Source organism: Bubalus kerabau, chromosome 14 (assembly GCF_029407905.1).
Source record: "Bubalus kerabau isolate K-KA32 ecotype Philippines breed swamp buffalo chromosome 14, PCC_UOA_SB_1v2, whole genome shotgun sequence".
Lineage (NCBI taxonomy): Eukaryota > Metazoa > Chordata > Mammalia > Artiodactyla > Bovidae > Bubalus > Bubalus kerabau.
Window position 1 is genome coordinate 71,778,716 of NC_073637.1, and position 20,373 is coordinate 71,799,088.

General features: G+C 40.8%; 1 protein-coding gene across 2 annotated transcripts in view; it reads right to left on the reverse strand.

Annotated features, from left to right (window-relative positions):
* Positions 1 to 12,022: 12,022 nt before the first annotated feature.
* Positions 12,023 to 20,373, reverse strand: part of DPY19L4 (dpy-19 like 4) — a 68,455-nt gene continuing 60,104 nt past the window's right edge. Inside the window, exon 19 of one of the 2 annotated variants that reach the window (XM_055546639.1) lies at positions 12,023 to 13,761. In XM_055546639.1, coding sequence (XP_055402614.1) covers positions 13,507 to 13,761 — 255 coding nt within the window. In that variant the 3' untranslated portion in view covers positions 12,023 to 13,506. Of the gene's footprint in view, positions 13,762 to 17,633; positions 19,013 to 20,373 lie in introns of those variants that run through there. The other variant, XM_055546638.1, reaches the window with a different exon arrangement.

Genomic DNA, 20,373 nt, shown 5'->3' on the forward strand with positions numbered 1-20,373 from the left:
CTAAATAAGCAAATAACCTCAGATATGCAGATGACACCACCATTATGGCAGAAAGTGAAGAAGAACTAAAGAGCCTATTGATGAAAATGAACGAGGAGAGTGAAAAAGTTGGCTTAAAGCTCAACATTCAGAAAACGAAGATCATGGCATCCAGTCCCATCACTTCATGGGAAATAGATGGGGAGACAGTAGAAACAGTGGCTGACTTTATTTTGGGGGGCTCCAAAATCACTGTAGATGGTGATTGCAGCCATGAAATTAAAAGACACTTACTCCTTGGAAGACAAGTTATGACAAACTTAGATAGCATATTGGAAAGCAGAGACATTACTTTGCCAACAAAGGTCCGTCTAGTCAAGGCTATAGTTTTTCCAGTGGTCGTGTATGGATGTGAGAGTTGGACTGTGAAGAAAGCTGAGCGCCGAAGAACTGATGCTTTTGAACTGTGGTGTTGGAGAAAACTCTTGAGAGTCCCTTGGACTGCAAGGAGATCCAACCAGTTCATTCTGAAGGAGATCAGTCCTGGGTGTTCATTAGAAGGACTGATGTTGAAGCTGAAACTCCAATACTTTGGCCACCTGATGTGACTCATTTGAAAAGACCCTGATGCTGGGAAAGATTGAGGGCAGGAGGAGAAGGGGACGACAGAGGATGAGATGGTTGGATGGCATCACTGACTCAATGGACATGAGTTTGGGTGAACTCCAGGAGTTGGTGATGGACAGGGAGGCCTGGTGTGCTGCAGTCCATGGAGTTGCAAAGAGTCGGACACGACTAAATGACTGAACTGAGCTGAACTGATAGAATTATGCACAATGCAAACATGTCTAAAAATGGGAGAGAGAAAACAACAAGGGCAAAAAAAATTTTGAATCAAGTTGTAGAAAAAAGACTGAAATGGGGCACCAGAGATGAACACAATTTACCTGCCTCTCACTGGCTCCAGGACTGCCTGTGCTACAGCTATGCCCCCATCACCACCTCCACCACCACAATACCACCTGGAGGATCCCTTGTGTTCAAGGGGACTGACCACCGGGGTCTGAGAGATAATCAGCAATATTGAGCTCATTGCTGCCATTTCCCAAGTCCCTATCCCTCTTGCAAGTAATACTTTCAGTTCAGTCAGTTCAGTCACTCAGTTGTGTCCAACTCTTTGTGACCCCATGAATCGAAGCACGCCAGGCCTCCCTGTCCATCACCAACTCCCGGAGTTTACTCAGACTCACGTCCATCGAGTTGGTGATGCCACCCAGCCATCTCATCCTCTGTCGTCCCCTTTTCCTCCTGCCCCCAATCCCTTCCAGCATCGGGGTCTTTTCCAATGAGTTAACTCTTCGCATGAGGTGGCCAAAGTATTGGAGTTTCAGCTTCAGCATCAGTCCTTCCAATGAACACCCAGGAGAACCCCATGAACAGTATGAAAAGGCAAAATGATAGGATACTGAAAGGGGAACTCCCCAGGTTGGTAGGTGCCCAATATGCTACTGGAGATCAGTGGAGAAATAACTCCAGAAAGAATGAAGGGATGGAGCCAAAGCAAAAACAGTACCCGGTTGTGGATGTGACTGGTGATAGAAGCAAGGTTTGATGCTGTAAAGAGCAATATTGCATAGGAACCTGGAATGTCAGGTCCATGAATCAAGGCAAATTGGAAGTGGTCAAACAGAAGATGGCAAGAGTGAACGTCGACATTCTAGGAATCAGCGAACTAAAATGGGCTGGATTGGGTGAATTTAACTCAGACGACCATTATATCTACTACTGTGGGCAAGTGGTGCTTTACATTTCATTAAATTATAGGAGCTGGCTTTTCTTACTCAGGGTAACAGGTTGCCTAGCAACAGCATACTGTCAGGAACTCACACTGCCTGAGAAAAGATGGCATTTCATCATCCACATTGGCCTAACAGAACTGGGAGGAGGTGGTACCTATCTGTGCGGAGGTGGGGGAGGCCCACTGCTCCATCACTAAGAAAACAAACTAAGTGCTAAGGGGTGGTTTCGACCTGGACGCCCTTGCCCTTGGCTTCCAGTTAGATTCACTCAGTGGGAAGCTGGGCAGGAGAGGAGAGCGCGAGTGGGGAGAGGTCAAGAACCCCCTTCCTGCCCATACCGATGGTTTGGCCTCTTCAGGACTAACAGCAGCAGCCCTGGGTGATTCCCCATCCATTGTGGACCCCTCGTGGCCGCCCACATCTCTTGGAGTATGCTGCTCATCTGTTATCTAGTTCCTGCTGGGATCTTGACTGCCACACTTAAGGCTCCTTTGCTGGAGTGCTTTCTGGAGGAAGAACTCTGTGAACCACACTCTTAAATGGGGAAGCCTGGGTGGAGAGGGGTGCAATCGGGCCTCTGCTGCCAATCTTGTCAGTGGACTGGCTGCTAGCCACACACTACAGGTTCCAGGAAATAGCAGCCAGTCAGTTATGGCAATGGCCCTGGAGCAGCCAGCCACTTTATTTTTTTTTTTTTTTTTTTTTTTTTTTTTTTTTTAATTTTATTTTATTTTTAAACTTTACATAACTGTATTAGATTTGCCAAATATCAAAATGAATCCGCCACAGGTATACATGTGTTCCCCATCCTGAACCCTCCTCCCTCCTCCCTCCCCATTCCATCCCTCTGGGTCGTCCCAGTGCACCAGCCCCAAGCATCCAGTATCGTGCATCGAACCTGGACTGGCAACTCATTTCATACATGATATTTACATGTTTCAATGCCATTCTCCCAAATCTTCCCACCCTCTCCCTCTCCCACAGAGTCCATAAGACTGTTCTATACATCAGTGTCTCTTTTGCTGTCTCGTACACAGGGTTATTGTTACCATCTTTCTAAATTCCATATATATGCGTTAGTATACTGTATTGGTGTTTTTCTTTCTGCAGCCAGCCACTTTAAATCACACCTTGCCCCCTCAAGAGGAAAGTCAGATCCCAGAATAGACTACCCCCACAGACTTAAAAAGGATGGGTTTAGATGTGGAATCATAGCTGTTAATTATAACTTGCCTATTTTTCAGCAGTTCTCAGAGGTTTTTTTTTTTTTTTTTTTTTTAAGACAAAAACATTTAACACTTAATGTTTAGAGACAGTGCAATGGAAGAGTCTCAGGAATGCAAAATACATATATGTTTTTTTTCTGTGGGTTCTTCTCAGTTATATCATGCTGGCTTTTCTTCCCTCCAGCTTTGAGATATAATTGACAAAACTGTATAAATTTAAAATGTATAATATGATGATCTGATCCATATATATTTGTGAAATGATTACCACAGTGAAGTTAGTTGACACATCCATTAGCTCACATAGTTACCTTTTCTGTTTATGGGGTTTTAAGACTTAGCCTCTCAACAAATTTCAACAACATATATAATTTCAAGGAAATATTGTTAGTTGCAGTCACCATGCTGTAGTAAGATCCTCAGAGCTTATTTATCTTCTGATGAAAGTGTGGTCAACATTTCCTCATATCTCTCACCCACCCCATCCCTGGCAACCACATTTCTATTGTTTTTATGAGTATGACTTTTGAAGATTCCACATATAAGTCAGACCTTGCAGTATTTTTCCGTGTCTGACTTATTTCACTCAGCGTAATGCCCTCAAGGTCGATCCATGTTGTCAAAAATGGCAGGATTTCCTTCTTTTTTATGGCTAAATAATATTCAATTGAATATATATACACCACATGATGGACAGTTAGACTGTTTCCATGTCTTGACTATTGTGAATAAGGCTGCAATGGACACAGGGGTGCAGATATCTCTTCCAGATAGGGATTTCTTTCACATTAACTACACTGACCATATGCTGGTCAAAAATTAAAAATTAAGAGACTTAATAAAAGAGAGATGAAGTCCATATAGCTCTTGCAGGAAAGAGACCCAGAGGTAATATGTCAGAAACCCAGGCTCCTTTTGTCTTTGTAGCTCTGCTTATCCTCAGCATCCGGTATTCACCTCCTGGTACAGAATGTCTGCACCATCTCCAACCATCCTGTTCACATTCCAGCTACCAGAAGCGGGAAGGGGGGCGGTAAGTGGGACACAGCAGGGTGCATTCCACTTCATTTGAGGACATACTAAGAAGTTGCACACACCACTTCTCCTCATATCCCATTGGCCAGCACTTAGTTATTTGGCTGCTGTGCCAGGCGGCAAGGGAGGCTAGAAAATGTAGACATGTTTGTGGGTAACCACGTGCCCGGCTGAAGTACTTGCATCTGATATCTCTGCTTTTTAATACGCAGTCTACCTTTGTCACTGCAATAAGTAAGTGCACCCAAGAGCCAGAGTCCCTGACGCCTCCCGCGGCACGTTTTACTCCATTTGTCTTTGCAGCTCTGCCCCGAATTGCTGGCTACTTGCATCTGCCTCATACAATAAAAAACAAGGCGAGCGAACATTAGTGCCTCTGGACGGACTCGAGAAAGGGCACGAGCATCACCCACAGGACCCCAGAACCCTCATCCCGAGGCCCCAGGCTCTCTCCCTCTCGGCATCCCCGGCGCCCGGACGTCGAGCTACACCGTCAACCACCTCCACTCCCCAGGCGGCGGCGGCGCAGGCTGCAGCCTGGGGGACTGACCGGAGCCGCGGAGCTGGGACGCCGGGGCCCGCGCGGGGAACGGTGCGCCATCTGCTCCGCCCGCCGGCGGGATTACAGTGTCCACTTGGCGGGGGCACCTTCACGCGCACTTTGGCACCCCCGGGGCCGCCGCTGCCGACCGAGCAATTCAAACACGGCGCGCCCCGAACAGCGCGGACCCGGGGGCACCGCGAGCAGCTGGTCGCCAGGCTGAGCTCCCGAGGCCAACAGCACGCCCTCCAAGGGTTCCGTGGAGGCGACGAGGAGGCGTGGGGCCGCGGCCCTGCGAAGCCTTCTAGTGGGGCGCGGGGGTCTCTGAAGCCCGGTGGGAAGGAAGCAGTAGCGGCCGGGGGGCGGCAGGCTGGGGAGCCGTGGCTCCGGGGAGCCAGGAGAGGACTCCGTCCCTGACCCTCAGCAGCCAGTCCGCCCCCCTCGGTGGGCGGTGGCCCCAGCTCTCTCTCTAGTTCACTTCAGTTCAGTCGCTCCGTCGCGTCCGAGTCTTTGAGACCCCATGGACTGCAGCACGCCAGATCTTCCTGTCCATCACCAACTGCTGGAGCTTACTCAAACTCATGTCCATTGAGTCGGTAATGCCATCCAACCATCTCATCCTCTGTCCTCCCTTTCTCCTCCTGCCTTCAATCTTTCCCAGCATCAGGGTCTTTTCAAATGAGTCAGTTCTTCGCATCAGGTGGCCAAAGTACTGGAGTTTCAGCTTCAGCATCAGTCCTTCCAATGAATAGTCAGGGCTGATTTCCTTTAGGATGGACTGGTTAGATCTTCTTGCAGTCCAAGGAACTCTCAAGAGCCTTCTCCAACACCATAGTTCAAAAGCATAAATTCTTCGGCTCTCAGCTTTCTTTGTAGTCCAACTCTCACATCCATACATGACTACTGGAGAAACCATAGCCTTGACTACACGGGCCTTTGTTGCCAAAGTAATATCTCTGCTTTTTAATATGCTGTCTAGGTTGATCATAACCAACTAGGTTGGTCATAACTCTGTTAGCTTGGGGCTCAATTGGCCACCAAGGCTCTGCAGGTATTTGTTGCGGGAGGGCTGCTGCTGCTGCTAAGTCGCTTCAGTCGTGTCCTACTCTGTGCGACCCCATAGACGGCAGCCCACCAGGCTTCCCCGTCCCTGGGATTGACTCCCTTTATTTGGTTGACTTGGTTTCCATTCATCAGTGTCAGGCAGTATTCTCCAAATACTCCTCAGAGTCAGGATGCCTCCCTGTGTGAACCCGACTCCAGGGTCTTGGCCTCAACATAGGCCAGCCACTGCGGTGCCCATCCTTGCTACAGTAGCTTGGATTCCGGACAAGGGTCCTTTGTACACTGTGCACTCGGGGCTCTAGAACTGCCATGCCAAACCCTCACATTAGACTCTATTCCATGCTCTCTTGGCTTCTGTCTCCTTGAAAGAAACTAGAATAATCTGGAAATGACATTGACCAGGTTTCTTGGCCCTCCTCAGTCAACAGAAATTGACCAGAGGCCAGTCAAGAAATCTCGGCAAGGCTCTTTCAGGGCCCCACTGCAGCAGAGGGGAGCTATAACAAGCAACAGGTTCCTTACATGGGGTGATGGTAGGAGTGTGTCCACATATGGGGCCGGAGGGGTGGCTCAGGTGTATTGCCCATCCCTTTGGTGGTGGTGTGTGCAGGGCGCATGTGGAGTACACTGTTTTTGCTCCAGGGTCTTTAGAAGTGGCAGTTTGGTGTGTGGGTTTTTTTGGTTTTTGTTTTGTCTTTTTGTATCTTTTTGTCCATAATTTGCCCCAACTTGCATGCACATATGGAGAAGGCAATGGCACCCCACTCCAGTACTCTTGCCTGGAAAATCCTATGGATGGAGAAGCCTGGTAGGCCGCAGTCCTTGGGGTCACTAAGAGTCGGACATGATTGAGCGACTTCACTTTCACTTTTCACTTTCATGCATTGGAGCAGGAAATGGCAACCCACTCCAGTGTTCTTGCCTGGAGAATACCAGGGACGGGGGAGCCTGATGGGCTGCCGTCTATGGGGTCACACAGAGTCGGACACGACTGAAGCGACTTAGCAGCAGCAGCAGCATACACATAGTTGTTCTTAGTTGCTTATAATTTCTTTGTGTTTTGTAGTTGAAGTAGATATTTGTCCAGGTACAAGCATTACAACACTGCAGCAAAAGGTCCAAGGTCCCAGACTCAGAACCTCTTTCACCAAGGCTGCTGCCTGGTTCTGCCAAGAGGTCCCCATCTCCTAGATTTCCCATTTCCATAAACCTGTGCTGCTGCTGCTAAGTCGCTTCAGTCGTGTCCAACTCTGTGCGACCCCATAGACGGCAGCCCAACAGGCTCCCCCGTCCCTGGGATTCTCCAGGCAAGAATACTGGAGTGGATTGCCATTTCCTCCTCCAATGCTTGAAAGTGAAAAGTGAAAGTGAAGTCGCTAAGTTGTGTCTGACTCATAGCGACCCCATGGACTGCAGCCCACCAGGCTCCTCCATCCATGGGATTTTCCAGGCAAGAGTATTGGAATGGGATGCCATTGCCTTCTCCGCCATAAACCTGTGGTAAGTGCCAAAAGCCAGCCAAGGGAGCAAACCTAGCCTTAAATCCTAGTTATGACAATTATTTGCTGTATGACCATCTAGGTATGCCTGGTGGTCTAGTCCAAAAACTCAAGCTGGGCCAGATTCCCTCTCTCAGAAACTTGAAATAAGTAGTAACAGATCAAGGAAATTTAAAAAATTTGAGGCTGAAATGATGTCATGACCCAGATTTAGGAACGGGCCAAACCAAAGTAAATGATCAAAAAGCAAGAAATGAATAAGCAGAGCTAACTAACCGGTTTTGTGTTTTTTTTTTCAGTCTTTCAGTCGTGTCTGACTCTTTGCGACCCCATGGGCTGCAGCACACCAGGCTTCCCTGTTCTTCACCATCTCACAGAGCTTGCTCAAACTCATGTCCTTTGAGTCGGTGATGCCACCCAACCATCTTGTCCTCTGTCGTCCCCTTCTCCCCCTGCCTTCAGTCTTTCCCAGCATCAGGGTCTTTTCCAATGAGTTAGCTCATTGGTAACTGTTACCATGGCAATATGTTGACATGTTACCATGTTACATATCCAGTGAGGCATCATACAGCAAATGAGAGATACTGCTTAGTTAAGAGGTCTTGACTCCTGACATTTTTTTCCTACAATGAAACTCTTCTCACCTTAACTTTTATTAAGGGAAGTTAACTGCTGCTCTTTTCAAGTGGAAGCATTTAACTAGAAGATTCCCCAGCTATGGTTGGAAAAAAAATGACATGACATCCCTTTGTTTCTCTGCTTTCATCTGGATTAAGCTAGCAGCTATAAAACCACAGTTTCCAGCTGGTTCTGTGCTCCAGGAAAGCACGTCATGATGGAAAGAAACCAGACCCTGATTCTGGTCATAGGTACATCTTTCATGTGACTAAAGCAGGATTAATTTCAGAGCTAGTCTTATAAAGTATGACCGTGAAAATTCTTTGCATTTCACCATTAAAGATGACTCAAAATTCCAATAAAATTATATAAGGTAATAATTAAATGGTTGAGATATATTTATATTAATGATCACAGAGTGGGGAGTAAGAAAGGATCTCAAAGTTTTTAAAAAGTATATATGTACGTATGTGTGTGTATCACTTCTTTTTGGTTATAAGAATTATTAGCCCTTAGAATCTTGTAAATATATATTGCTAATTACTCCAATATATTTTGTTTAATAAGCTCATACTTTAGGGCTAACTCTTAGAGCATTAATTTCTAATGCAATACTTAATGCTTTTAAAAAGACAATACTGTATATATAGGGGCTGTAAAAGTACTTACATTGCTATGTATTAGGAACTGGACAAAAACTTAATGTGAGATAGTAATACCTTACATTTACAAAACACTAGCTACATATCAGGAACTTAGAATGCTTTACTTAAAATCTAATTTCTCTTTCCCACCAATGACCCAATTATCCTCATTTCCCTGTACTTTGTCACTGTGGTTATGAAACCCACTAAATAGTATTATAACTGAGTATTTGCAGCAATTACTTGAGCCTATTTTTTCATTTCTATAGGACATTTACCAGACTGACAAATAGCCGTTCCCTCATTCAATACTTTCAGCCACAAGTTTTCAGGTAAGCAATAATTCTATGAATTTCATTTCTTTACCAATGATACTGCCAGGAGAGAAAGTTGATTTAAATTGTTGTAAATTTTTCTGTGGTCATTGATAGCTTTTAAGTTTACAATATATACTCCCACAGTTGGAATGGCAGTATGACGAGGCCCCTGAGAAACAAATTTAACCGATGACAATTAAAAAAAAAAACCAGCCACTTAAGTCTATGGAAATTGACCTAAGGGCATATAGCAAATGAAGAAATATTTATTCAAAAAACTTTGCTGGAACTCCATAAAAACAGCCAGTCTGTAGCATTTGAACTCAGGTGGCACTGGATTCCTCCCACTTCCCTCCAGCTCAGAATGATGGAAGCACCACTCCAGGGGAGAACAGCCCCTCGGTAACCACCCAAGGGCTACAGTATCTTCCTGAGAGGAGCAGACCACCAGAATTTCTCATCTCCCTCAGTCATGTGTTGTAGAGGGTAAATTCCAAGCAAGTGAAGCCAAGAAGTGAGGCGCTCACTACCTTCTTTCACTTAGTCCCCACTCTCAGAAGAGACTCTACCTCAGGCATGGCACATGAGAACAGTGGGTCCCTGACCCCCCTCGCCCCAGCTACTCTGTAAGTTCAGTTCAGTTCAGTCGCTCAGTCATGTCTGACTCTGCGACACCATGAATCACAGCACACCAGGCCTCCCTGTCCATCACCAACTCCCGGAGTTCACTCAGACTCAGGTCCATCAAGTCAGTGATGCCATCTAGCCAACTCGTCCTCTGTCATCCCCTTCTCCTCCTGCCCCCAATCCCTCCCAGCATCAGGATCTTTTCCAATGAGTCAACTCTTTGCATGAGGTAGCCAAAAAAGTACTGGAGTTTCAGCTTTAGCATCATTCCTTCCAAAGAAATCCCAGGGCTCATCTCCTTCAGAATGGACTGATTGGATCCCCTTGCAGTCCAACGGACTCTCAAGAGTCTTCTCCAACACCACAGTTCAAAAGCATCAATTCTTCGGTGCTCGGCCTTCTTTACAGTCCAACTCTCACATCCATACATGACCACAGGAAAAACCAGAGCCTTGACTAGACGGACCTTTGTTGGCAAAGTAATGTCTCTGCTTTTGAATATGCTATCTAGGTTGGTCATAACTTTCCTTCCAAGGAGTAAGCATCTTTTAATCTCATGGCTGCAGTCACCATCTGCAGTGATTTTGGAGCCCCAAAAAATAAAGTCTGACACTGTTTCCACTGTTTCCCCATCTATTTCCCATGAAGTGATGGGACCAGATGCCATGATCTTTGTTTTCTGAATGTTGAGCTTTAAGCCAACTTTTTCACTCTCCACTTTCACTTTCATCAAGAGGCTTTTTAGTTCCTCTTCACTTTCTGCCATAAGGGTGGTGTCATCTGCATCTGAGGTTATTGATATTTCTCCTAGCAGTCTTGATTCCAGCTTGTGTTTCTTCCAGTCCAGCGTTTCTCATGATGTACTCTGCATATAAGTTAAATAAGCAGGGTACAATATACAGCCTTGACGTACTCCTTTTCCTATTTGGAACCAGTCTGTTGTTCCATGTCCAGTTCTAACTATTGCTTCCTGTCCTGCATACAGATTTCTCAAGAGGCAGGTCAGGTGGTCTGGTATTCCCATCTCTTTCAGAATTTTCCACAGTCGATTGTGATCCACACAGTCAAAGGCTTTGGCATAGTCAATAAAGCAGAAATAGATGTTTTTCTGGAACTCTCTTGCTTTTTCCATGATCCAGAGGATGTTGGCAATTTGATCTCTGGTTCCTCTGCCTTTTCTAAAACCAGCTTGAACATCATGAAGTTCATGGTTCACGTATTGCTGAAGCCTGGCTTGGAGAATTTTGAGCATTACTTTACTAGCATGTGAGATGAGGGCAATTGTGCGGTAGTTTGAGCATTCTTTGGCATTGCCTTTCTTTGGGATTGGAATGAAAACTGACCTTTTCCAGTCCTGTGGCCACTGCTGAGTTTTCCAAATTTGCTGGCATATTGAGTGCAGCACTTTCACAGCATCATCTTTCAGGATTTGAAATAGCTCAACTGGAATTCCATCACCTCCACTAGCTTTGTTCGTAATGATGCTTTCTAAGGCCTACTTGACTTCACATTCCAGGATGTCTGGCTCTAGGTGAGTGATCACACCATCGTGATTATCTGAGTCATGAAGATCTTTTTTGTACAGTTCTTCTGTGTATTCTTGCCACCTCTTCTTAATATCTTCTGCTTCTGTTAGGTCCATACCATTTGTCCTTTATCTAGCCCATCTTTGCATGAAATGTTCCCTTGGTATCTCTAATTTTCTTGAAGAGATCTCTAGTCTTTCCCATTCTGTTGTTTTCCTCTATTTCTTTTCATTGATCGCTGAGGAAGGCTTTCTTTCCTTGCTATTCTTTGGAACTCTGCATTCAGATGCTGCTATCTTTCCTTTTCTCCTTTGCTTTTTTTTTGGTCCTCTAACACTATCCTTCAAAGAGCCAGGATTTAATTGGTTGTGGAGATTTATACCCCAGGGATTGTTGAAAACTAAATACAGCAATCAGCTCTATTTAGATGACGAGGGGAACTTAACAGCTGGATAGGGTCAAGGAAAGATGGTAAGGAGCCCTACAAAAATAAATGTCATACAAGACTATCTGTGTACATGCCTAAGGCAGTGACATGTGAGACCAGTAACAGACTCCACTATGTGGAGGAAACAGATGTCATTAAAACAGTCCAGCTAACAATAAAGAAATAAACAAGCCATTTATAATTAACAAGCTCCAAGGGACAGTGAGTGAAGTGAAAGTCACTCAGTTGTGTCCGACTCTTTGCGACCCCATGGACTATATATTCCATGGGATTCTCCAGGCCAGAATACTGGAATGGGTAGCCTTTCCCTTCTCCAGGGGATCTTCACAACCCAGGGATTGAACCCAGTCCTCCTGCATTGCAGGCGGATTCTTTACCAGCTGAGCCTTTACCAGGGGACAGGGGGTTGTCAATTTCCAGAGTTGCTATAGACAAAGCTTATCAAAGAGAAAGATGTTACCTTTAGAAAGAACCAAATGAAAATTCTGAAGTTGAAAAATACAATAACTGAAATGAAAAACACAGCAGAGGGGCTCACAGTAGATTTGAACTGACAGAAGAATTAAAAAACAATAGAGATTATGCATCCAAAGAACATAGAGAAAAACAAATTGAAGAAAATGGAAGAGAACCTCAGAGAAACATAGGTCACCATTAAACACACCAACATATGTATAATGGGAGTATAAAAAGTTCCAACTTTTTTTTTTCTTCCAGCTTTATTAAGATGTAACTGACAACACTGTAGGAGTTTAAAGTGCATAATATAGTGATTATATATAAGTACATGTTGCAAAAATGATTACCACAATAAGGTTAGTTAACATCTCCACCACCTCACAGAGTTTCAATGTTTTTTAGCTTCATCTTAACAACTTTGATTAAAAAAAAAACCAACAAAAAAACTCTTAATGTATATAACCAAGAAGCTCGACAAATTCCAAATAAGATACATGCAAGGTGATCTACTTCAAACACATCAAAGTACAAATGCTATGATCAGTAACAAGTGTGAAAATAATGCAATCAAAATGAAAAGCATTTGTGCACTATCAGTGTAGTGAAATGAACCCACTGATTGGAAGGAAATACAACTGGCCCTCCATATCCACAGGCTCCTCATCCCTGGATTCAACCAAGCCGTGACTGACTGAGTATGCAGATGCTAGATCCACAGATACACAAGGCTGACTGTTTTATGCTATTTTATACAAGGGACTTACTTGAGCATCCTGTGGATTTGGGTACCTGCACAGTTCCTGGAACCAATTCCCCAGTGGATATCAAGGAACAACTATACACTCGACCCTTGAAAACATGAGTCTGAATTATGCAGGTCCATTTATATGCAGATTTTATTTTCAATAACTATAGTACTATGTTTATGTTCTGCAGTTAGCTGAATCCATAGATGTAGAACCTGAGGATAAGGAAACCTACAGGTCTCCTGGATCTGTCCACAGATTCAATACACATGGGTAACGAGGGGAGAGGGTGAGGTCCTGGCACAAAATCCTTGTGGATACCAAGGGACAACTGTATTCCCAAATTACGTATCTGTTAAGTGATTTATAATCTAGAATTATTAACACCTTTACAATTCAATAATAAAAAGACAAGCCAATTTAAAAAAGGGCAATTTCTAAATAAACATTACTCCAAAGAAGATATTCAGATGACCAGTAAACACAAGAAAAGATGTTCAAAATAATTAGATATGATGAAAATGGAAATTAAAAATAGAATGACATGCCCCACTTCACACCTTACTAGAATGCCTATAATCAAGAAGAAAGATAATAGCAAGTGATGGCGAGGATGCAAAGAAATTGGAAACCTTATACATTGTCAGAATTGTAAAATAATACAGCCACTTTGATAATAAGTCTGGCAGTTCCTCAGTTACCACATGACTAAGAAATTCTAGACATATATCCAAAAAAAAGAAAACATATGTCCATCTAAAAACTTGTATATGAATATTCATAGAGCATAATTCATAACAGCCAAAAAAAGTGGAAACCACCCAAATGTCCATCAATGGATGGATGCACAAAATGGATAGATGTATACCCATACCGTGGAATATCGTTTGGCAATGAAAGAGGATACACGCAACAACATGAATGGACTTTGAAAACACTATGTTAAACAAAAGAAGTCAGTCACAAAAGACCACATGTTATATGATTCCATTTATGTGAAATGTTAAAAGTAGAACATTCTGCCCAGAGACGGAAAGTAAATTGGTAGAAGTTATCTGATGACCAAGTGGTTGGGGGTGGCAGACAGAAGGTGTGAGTTTCATCCTGGGGTGATGAGCACATTCTAATCTCGACTGTGGCGACAGTCGCACGCCTCTGCTGGCACTAAAGCTGTCCGGTGCTGCACTGTAAATGGCGAGCTGTACGGTACACAATACGCCCCAAAGCTGTAGCTAAAAAAGACTGATATATTAATAAAAGACTATTTAAAATTCTAAGAATTTTATTATAGAAACAAAACAAGGGGTATAATTAAGCATGAAATAAATAATTTCATTCTTGATAAAAGTATTTAATACTATAAACTAGTTTATAACCCAACTTTCTTAAAGGATTTATGTTTACTGAAATTAACTTTTATTCTTTTGTGAAGATGTATCCTTAGTTACAGGAAGAACACAATCTAAATATACATTGTTGTAGACACCATTCTAAAGTCAATATACACAAAATCAATTGTATTAGATGGCTAATAAACACATGAAAAAAATGCTCAACAATGCTAATTATTAGAGAAATGCAAATCAAAATGACAATGAGGTATCACCTCAGACTGGTCAGAATGGCCATCATCAAAAAATCCACAAACAATAAATGCTGAGGAGGATGTGGAGAAAAGGGAACTCTTGCACTGCTGGCAGGAATGTAAATTGATACAGCCACTATGGAGAACAGTGGCTATACAGAACAGTATGGAGATTTCTTTAAAAACTAGCAATGACCAGAAATGACTCAGAAATCCCACTACTGGGCATCTACCCTGAGAAAACCACAATTCTAAAAGACACATGTACCCTAAGGTTCACTGCAGCACTAGACAGATTAGCTGGGACATGGAAGCAACCTAGATGTTCACTGAGAGATGAATGGATAAAGAAGTTGTGAGAGAGAGATATATATATATATATATATATATATATAATGGAATATTAGCCATAAAAAGGAACAAATTTGGGTTCGTTCTCGAGAGGTGGATGAACCCAGAGCCTATTATACAGAGTGAAGTATAAGTGAGAAAAACAAATATAGTACATGAATGTATATATAGGGAATCTAGAAAGATGGTACGGATGAACCTGTTTGTAGTATAGCAATAGAGGCGCAGACATAGGGGACAGATGTATGGACATAGCACGGGAAGGAGAGGGTGGAAAATTAAGAGAAGCATTGAAACATATCCATTACCACATGTAAAACAGATGAAAAGTGAAAGTGAAAGTTGCTCAGTAATGTCCGACTTTTGGCCACACCGTGGACTATACAGTCCGTGGAATTCTCCAGGCCAGAATACTGGAGTGGGTAGCCGTTCCCTTCTCCAGGGGATTTTCCCAGCCCAGGTCTCCCGCATTGCAAGTAGATTCTTTACCATCTGAGCCACCAAAACAGACAGCCAGTGGGAATTTGCTGTATGATGCAGGGAGCTCAACCCAATGCTCTGTGACAACCTAGAGGGTTGGGATGGGGTGGAAGGTGGGAGGGCAGTTTAAGAAGGAGGGATATATGTGTACCTATGATTGATTCATGATGCTGTACAGCAGAAACCAACACAGCATTCTAAAGCAATTATCCTCCAATTAAAAGCAAATTTAAAAAAAAGAAAAAAATTCAGTTGTATTCATCTTTGTTAAATAGCTGTACAAAGCTATTAATTTAAAATATGAAAGGGTTATTTATGAGATATCGTACATTAGAAGTATGGAATGCATGTTTCTTTTTGATACTATTATTCCACTAAATATAGTGGTCAGATGTTCAATGTATCTCTTATAAAACTGCACATAAGATTATATTTGCCAAAATTAGAATGTGCAAATTCTAAGAGACTTACAAAACAGAAATGACTCAGGAAGTCCTTTATTCTAAATTCAGCAAATCTGGTTCAAAAGTGTCCTTTTTTAAAATTATGGTAAACAAATATATTGTTTAGAAATCTTAACGGATGGAAAATAGTTGAATCAAATATATTTCTTTGCAATTTTCACATTTAATTTTATTTAAATTATTAATTTTATACATTCAAAAACTAAATAATGAGCTATTATTTCAATAAGAAATTGTTCAATTTTAATTGCAACTTTTCAGGGCTCTAATTTTAATATATATTGGGATCTAAAACTATCAGCAAACAGTAATAATAGAGAAAGTATATTTTAAAAACTGGGACAAATGAGAAAATAGATTGAGATGCAGTAGTCATTTTGCTTTACAATAGGTTCTTAAATGCACAGAATAGTTCATTTAAATGCCCTTTAAACATTCATACACTTAAGTAAATTTACAAATAAAACTGATTAACCTACAACTTTTAAAAACCCAATAATTTTACAGAGACACTACTTTTACCCCTAAAAGGCATCCAAATGTTTTAACAGCTCAAAAATAGAAAAAGGCAAAAAGCAATTGATTTCCCCAAAATGACAAAGTTTAATAAGATGGCTATTTGCTGTTCAATAAATTAATAGCCTATCTTTTAAAGCATATTTTTCAGCCCCAACTTGTAACAGACTTTGACCTCCATTTCTACTTTTCCTTTAGTCAATCTAGACTGTATGGAAGAGTGTCATATTATGCTTTTTAGCAATTTGAGTTAATGTCCCCAAAAACATGCTGTTTATATACTCAGAAAGTAATGAAGAAAAAAATTTATAAGTGCAATGCATACTCCCTAGGTTGTAAAACTCTACCAGTCTAACACAGATGCCAAAGTCAGAAAACATATACACCAGCACAGTCAATATCATACATCTTATCAAGTAAGTTTTATCTGTTGGATTGTTCGGCATTTGGGAAGCTTATTTAGCTTAATTAACTTATTTAATTAATTTAGCAGGCTAGAAATCCCATCACTACCTTTAACAAAGATTTGGTTACTAATGAATTAAAGTTAACAGTGAAAATAGCATACTGAGGATTCTTTCTCTGTGCTTAATGGTGAGGGAAAAGGTACCAAAATTTTTTTATGAAAATGAAAGAAATGGGTCATTTTTTAATAGTAAAAAGTAAACTTTGAAATAAGGTTAAGGCACTTATTTCCATGGTGTTGCAACATCAAGGGCAAAGTATGTTTTGTATTTCTTTAAGAAATTCTTTCAACCCCAAGCCCATAAACTTTGCCCCTTTCACAGTAGATCTAATTCTAATCATTTGTTACTCTACAAATAAGTAAGGAAATTAATTAAATGCTCAAGTTTTCTAGCACTACTGTTCTAACTAGAGCTAAAATAGAAGCAAATGAGCTTATCTTCCATACCCAGTATTATTATTTCTATAATAAAGCTCACATTTTTCTTTTCAACTGATGCTAAATGAAAAATTCATTATTTAAAATATTCAATTAAAAGCTGCTCCAAACCTATTTTATTTAAGAAATAAGTTGATAGAAGCAAAAGCAACTTACTAATGTCAAAAATAAAAAACACACAACAATCAAAATTCAGCATATTTGATCATAAATCAGTAAAAATTAAATTAAGTATTTCATGCTACATAGAAAGTAGGTTGTTCTATCTCCCTTTCAAAATATGCAAGCCATCTTTTCAATTGCATTGTTTTACATGCTGCATCTAATCGTAAGTACTACCATGTACTTCTGTACACTGTGTTCTTAGGTAACTAAGGTAATATTTTTATAAGGCTTGAAGCTAAATACTAGTGACTATTAAGATGTCCAGAGAAGCTGAAATAGCCTGCCTGTAGCTATCTTAATATAGTTGCTAAACATTACATAAAAGCATGACATGAGAACCAATAAAACTAATGCACCAGACATATGATACTGCCATCAAACAATTCTTAAGCTCCAAAAGAACAAAACATCTGAGTTAGTCTAAGAATGCATGAGCTCTTGTAGTTTTAAAAGATATATTACAGAACATAAAGATAATGGAAAGATGCTCCTTTCCATTATCTAAATATTTCCAATATCTAAATATTTCCATTTCTAAATATAGTAATTTAGAGTGATGAAACTGCAATTTTTGCAGCACTCTAACCAGTGAAAATATTTTAAATCTGTTCACTTAACAGGTGTATAAGGTAAAACTAAACCTGCATCCTGTCTTATTAAAGTGATACACCCATCCTGAAACTCTTTGTAAGGCCAAATTAATCATTTTAGAATTTCTTTTAAATATGATTAAAAATAGGAAAAGGAACACAAACTGTGGAACTGTGCTGCGAATTTTATGATAATTGTCATTTTGTTCTTAACGCTGAAAACCGTATCACCATTTCACAAGGAACAGCACTTGTGTTTTACCACAAATGCTTCTCTATGCAGAGGCATGTTGAACAGCATCTACACACATCTCCAGAAACTGCTGCTCACTTTAGTGGACATGTTCTCATTCTGATAAAGATTTAAGTTTTTACTTCATACTTCAATAGAAAACACATGAATAGATTATATACTCCATATCCATATTTTTAAAACCCTTGAACATTCTTTTGTTTTTTTCCTTATTTTTTAACTTAAAGCAATATTCTTTTAAATGTCTGTTTTAAAAAAATACATAGGTAACAAGAGTTAACTGTTTTATCATGATTAAGTTGGTATCTAATTTATGGGCATAAGTGAAAAAACCAACCACTTAATAGTCATAATGTAGTGAAATGCAATATCAAGCACTATATATTATTAAGAAAGTGCTCACATATAAGCAGCAGATGATGAAAACTATACCATGGAAAATCTGGATATATCTTAATGTATATCCTTAAAAATCACTTTCCTTTATATAATTTCCATTTTAATTTAAATGCCACAAATTCTCAGTGAACATTTAAATTAGTTTTTTACTTCAGCTCTATTATACATCATGAAATACCTTCAGAAACTGCCTTGAGGGTAAGGATAATTCTTTCCTTCTATTTTGTAATTATATCACATTAAGTATTTGCTAAATGTTATGTTTGAGACATACTCTGACCCTGAACATATTCAAATTCAAGACTAATGTTATGATGGAAAGATTTATGAGGAAAATTTTACAACAGTTTGGAAGGTAAAATTATAGCAATAAGGAAGACACCTGGCTGGAATACTGCAGAGTGGCAGATCTGACATTTTACCAAAGGACAGTAATGTTTGATCTTCTTTCCTCCACAGAACTCTAGATCCAGTTAACAGCAGGAGAGAAAATCAGCAGCAACATTTCAATGTCCACACTCTGATTTCCAAAAGATACCACATAGGTAGGAGAAAATTGTATTTTACTTCAGGTGGTATATAAGTCTTTGAAATGAAGGCTCTGCTATTTTTCAAGACTGAAAGGATATCACAGTGTTGATTTTATATACAAAGTAGGATCTGTTCCAGTATACTCTAGTGAAATAATTCACATAGGGAGAATAGTTAATTTTGACCTCATGACAAAATCGTCCATGTTTTGAGTAGGTTAACTTGTCACCTTCTTCACAAACCACCTAGCAAATGATATGAAACATAATGTTAAAAAAGTTATAGGAGAAATGCAATCAAGGTACAAGTGACTATATTTATATAAAATATATATATTTTTGTTAAATATGGAGTATTTCACATTGGTTAGCAAACATCTCATATTGTTCAGCAAATAAAAGCCTCTTCATATGAGTTACCATGTTCACTAAATTCTTGAGCTTCCCACTGAGATTGAGAAACAAGCATAAAGCATTTTCCAATTTTTTAAAGATTTAATCCTAAAATTTAGAAGGCTGTGTCTCCATAGTCTATTATCATTCATCTGAAGAATCTTATGGAGCCTACCGAAGCTGAGAAATGGACATATATTCTTAATGTATGTTCATATTCTTCTCCTTGTGCAGGACTGACTCACAACAGTAAGTTTCTGTGACTAATCAGTAAATCCTTTACATTTTCATTTTAATGAGGTTCACTAAGATAGCTTAGCTAGCTCAAAGAGTTTTCTACAATAAAAACACTAAATATTATGCTAATGCTTTGGAGACATGTCAGAGAATCAACTTTAAGAATCAAAGAAGAGATTAGCTTTAAGCCTGTGCCTGGAATTACATGAAAGTAGTAACCTGACCTTCAAAATGGAGCAAGAGGGTGTCCAAGAGCAGAATAAAACTCTAGACAGTAGACAACAATACAGCTGCTGCTGCTGCTGCTAAGTCGCTTCAGTCGCGTCCGACTCTGTGCGACCCCATAAATGGCAGCCCACCAGGCTCCCCCGTCCCTGGGATTCTCCAGGCAAGAACACTGGAGTGGGTTGCTATTTCCTTCTCCAGTGCGTGAAAGTGAAGTCACTCAGTCATGTCCGACTCTGTGAGACCCCATGGACTGTAGCCCACCAGGCTCCTCCATCCATGGGATTTTCCAGGCAAGAGTACTGGAGTGGGGTGCCATTTAATTACTAAATGCGTGTGTTCCGTTCAGTTGTGTCTGACTCTTTGCGACCCCACGGACTGTTGCCTGCCAGGCTCCTCTGTCCATGGGATTTTTCAGGCAAGGATACTGGAGTGGGCTGCCATCTCCTACTCTTATTACCAAATACCTGATGTTTAATAAAATTCCATTTTGTCACCAATTAAGCCAAAGATCACAGACATCAAGTACCAAGAGAGAAAATTCAAAATACATGTAGCAGAAAACAGAATAAGTTTATAAGATTAAGAGGTCATTTCTCTAGACTCTCCTGGCAAGGGCACAGGTTTGGTAGGTGGGGAACTAAGATCCCATATGCCTTGCAGCATGGCCAAAAAACCCCCAGAGCAACAAACTAATTTCTCACCTCCAAACTGGTCTGGGATGATTATGACAAAGCTATTTAATTAGGAAG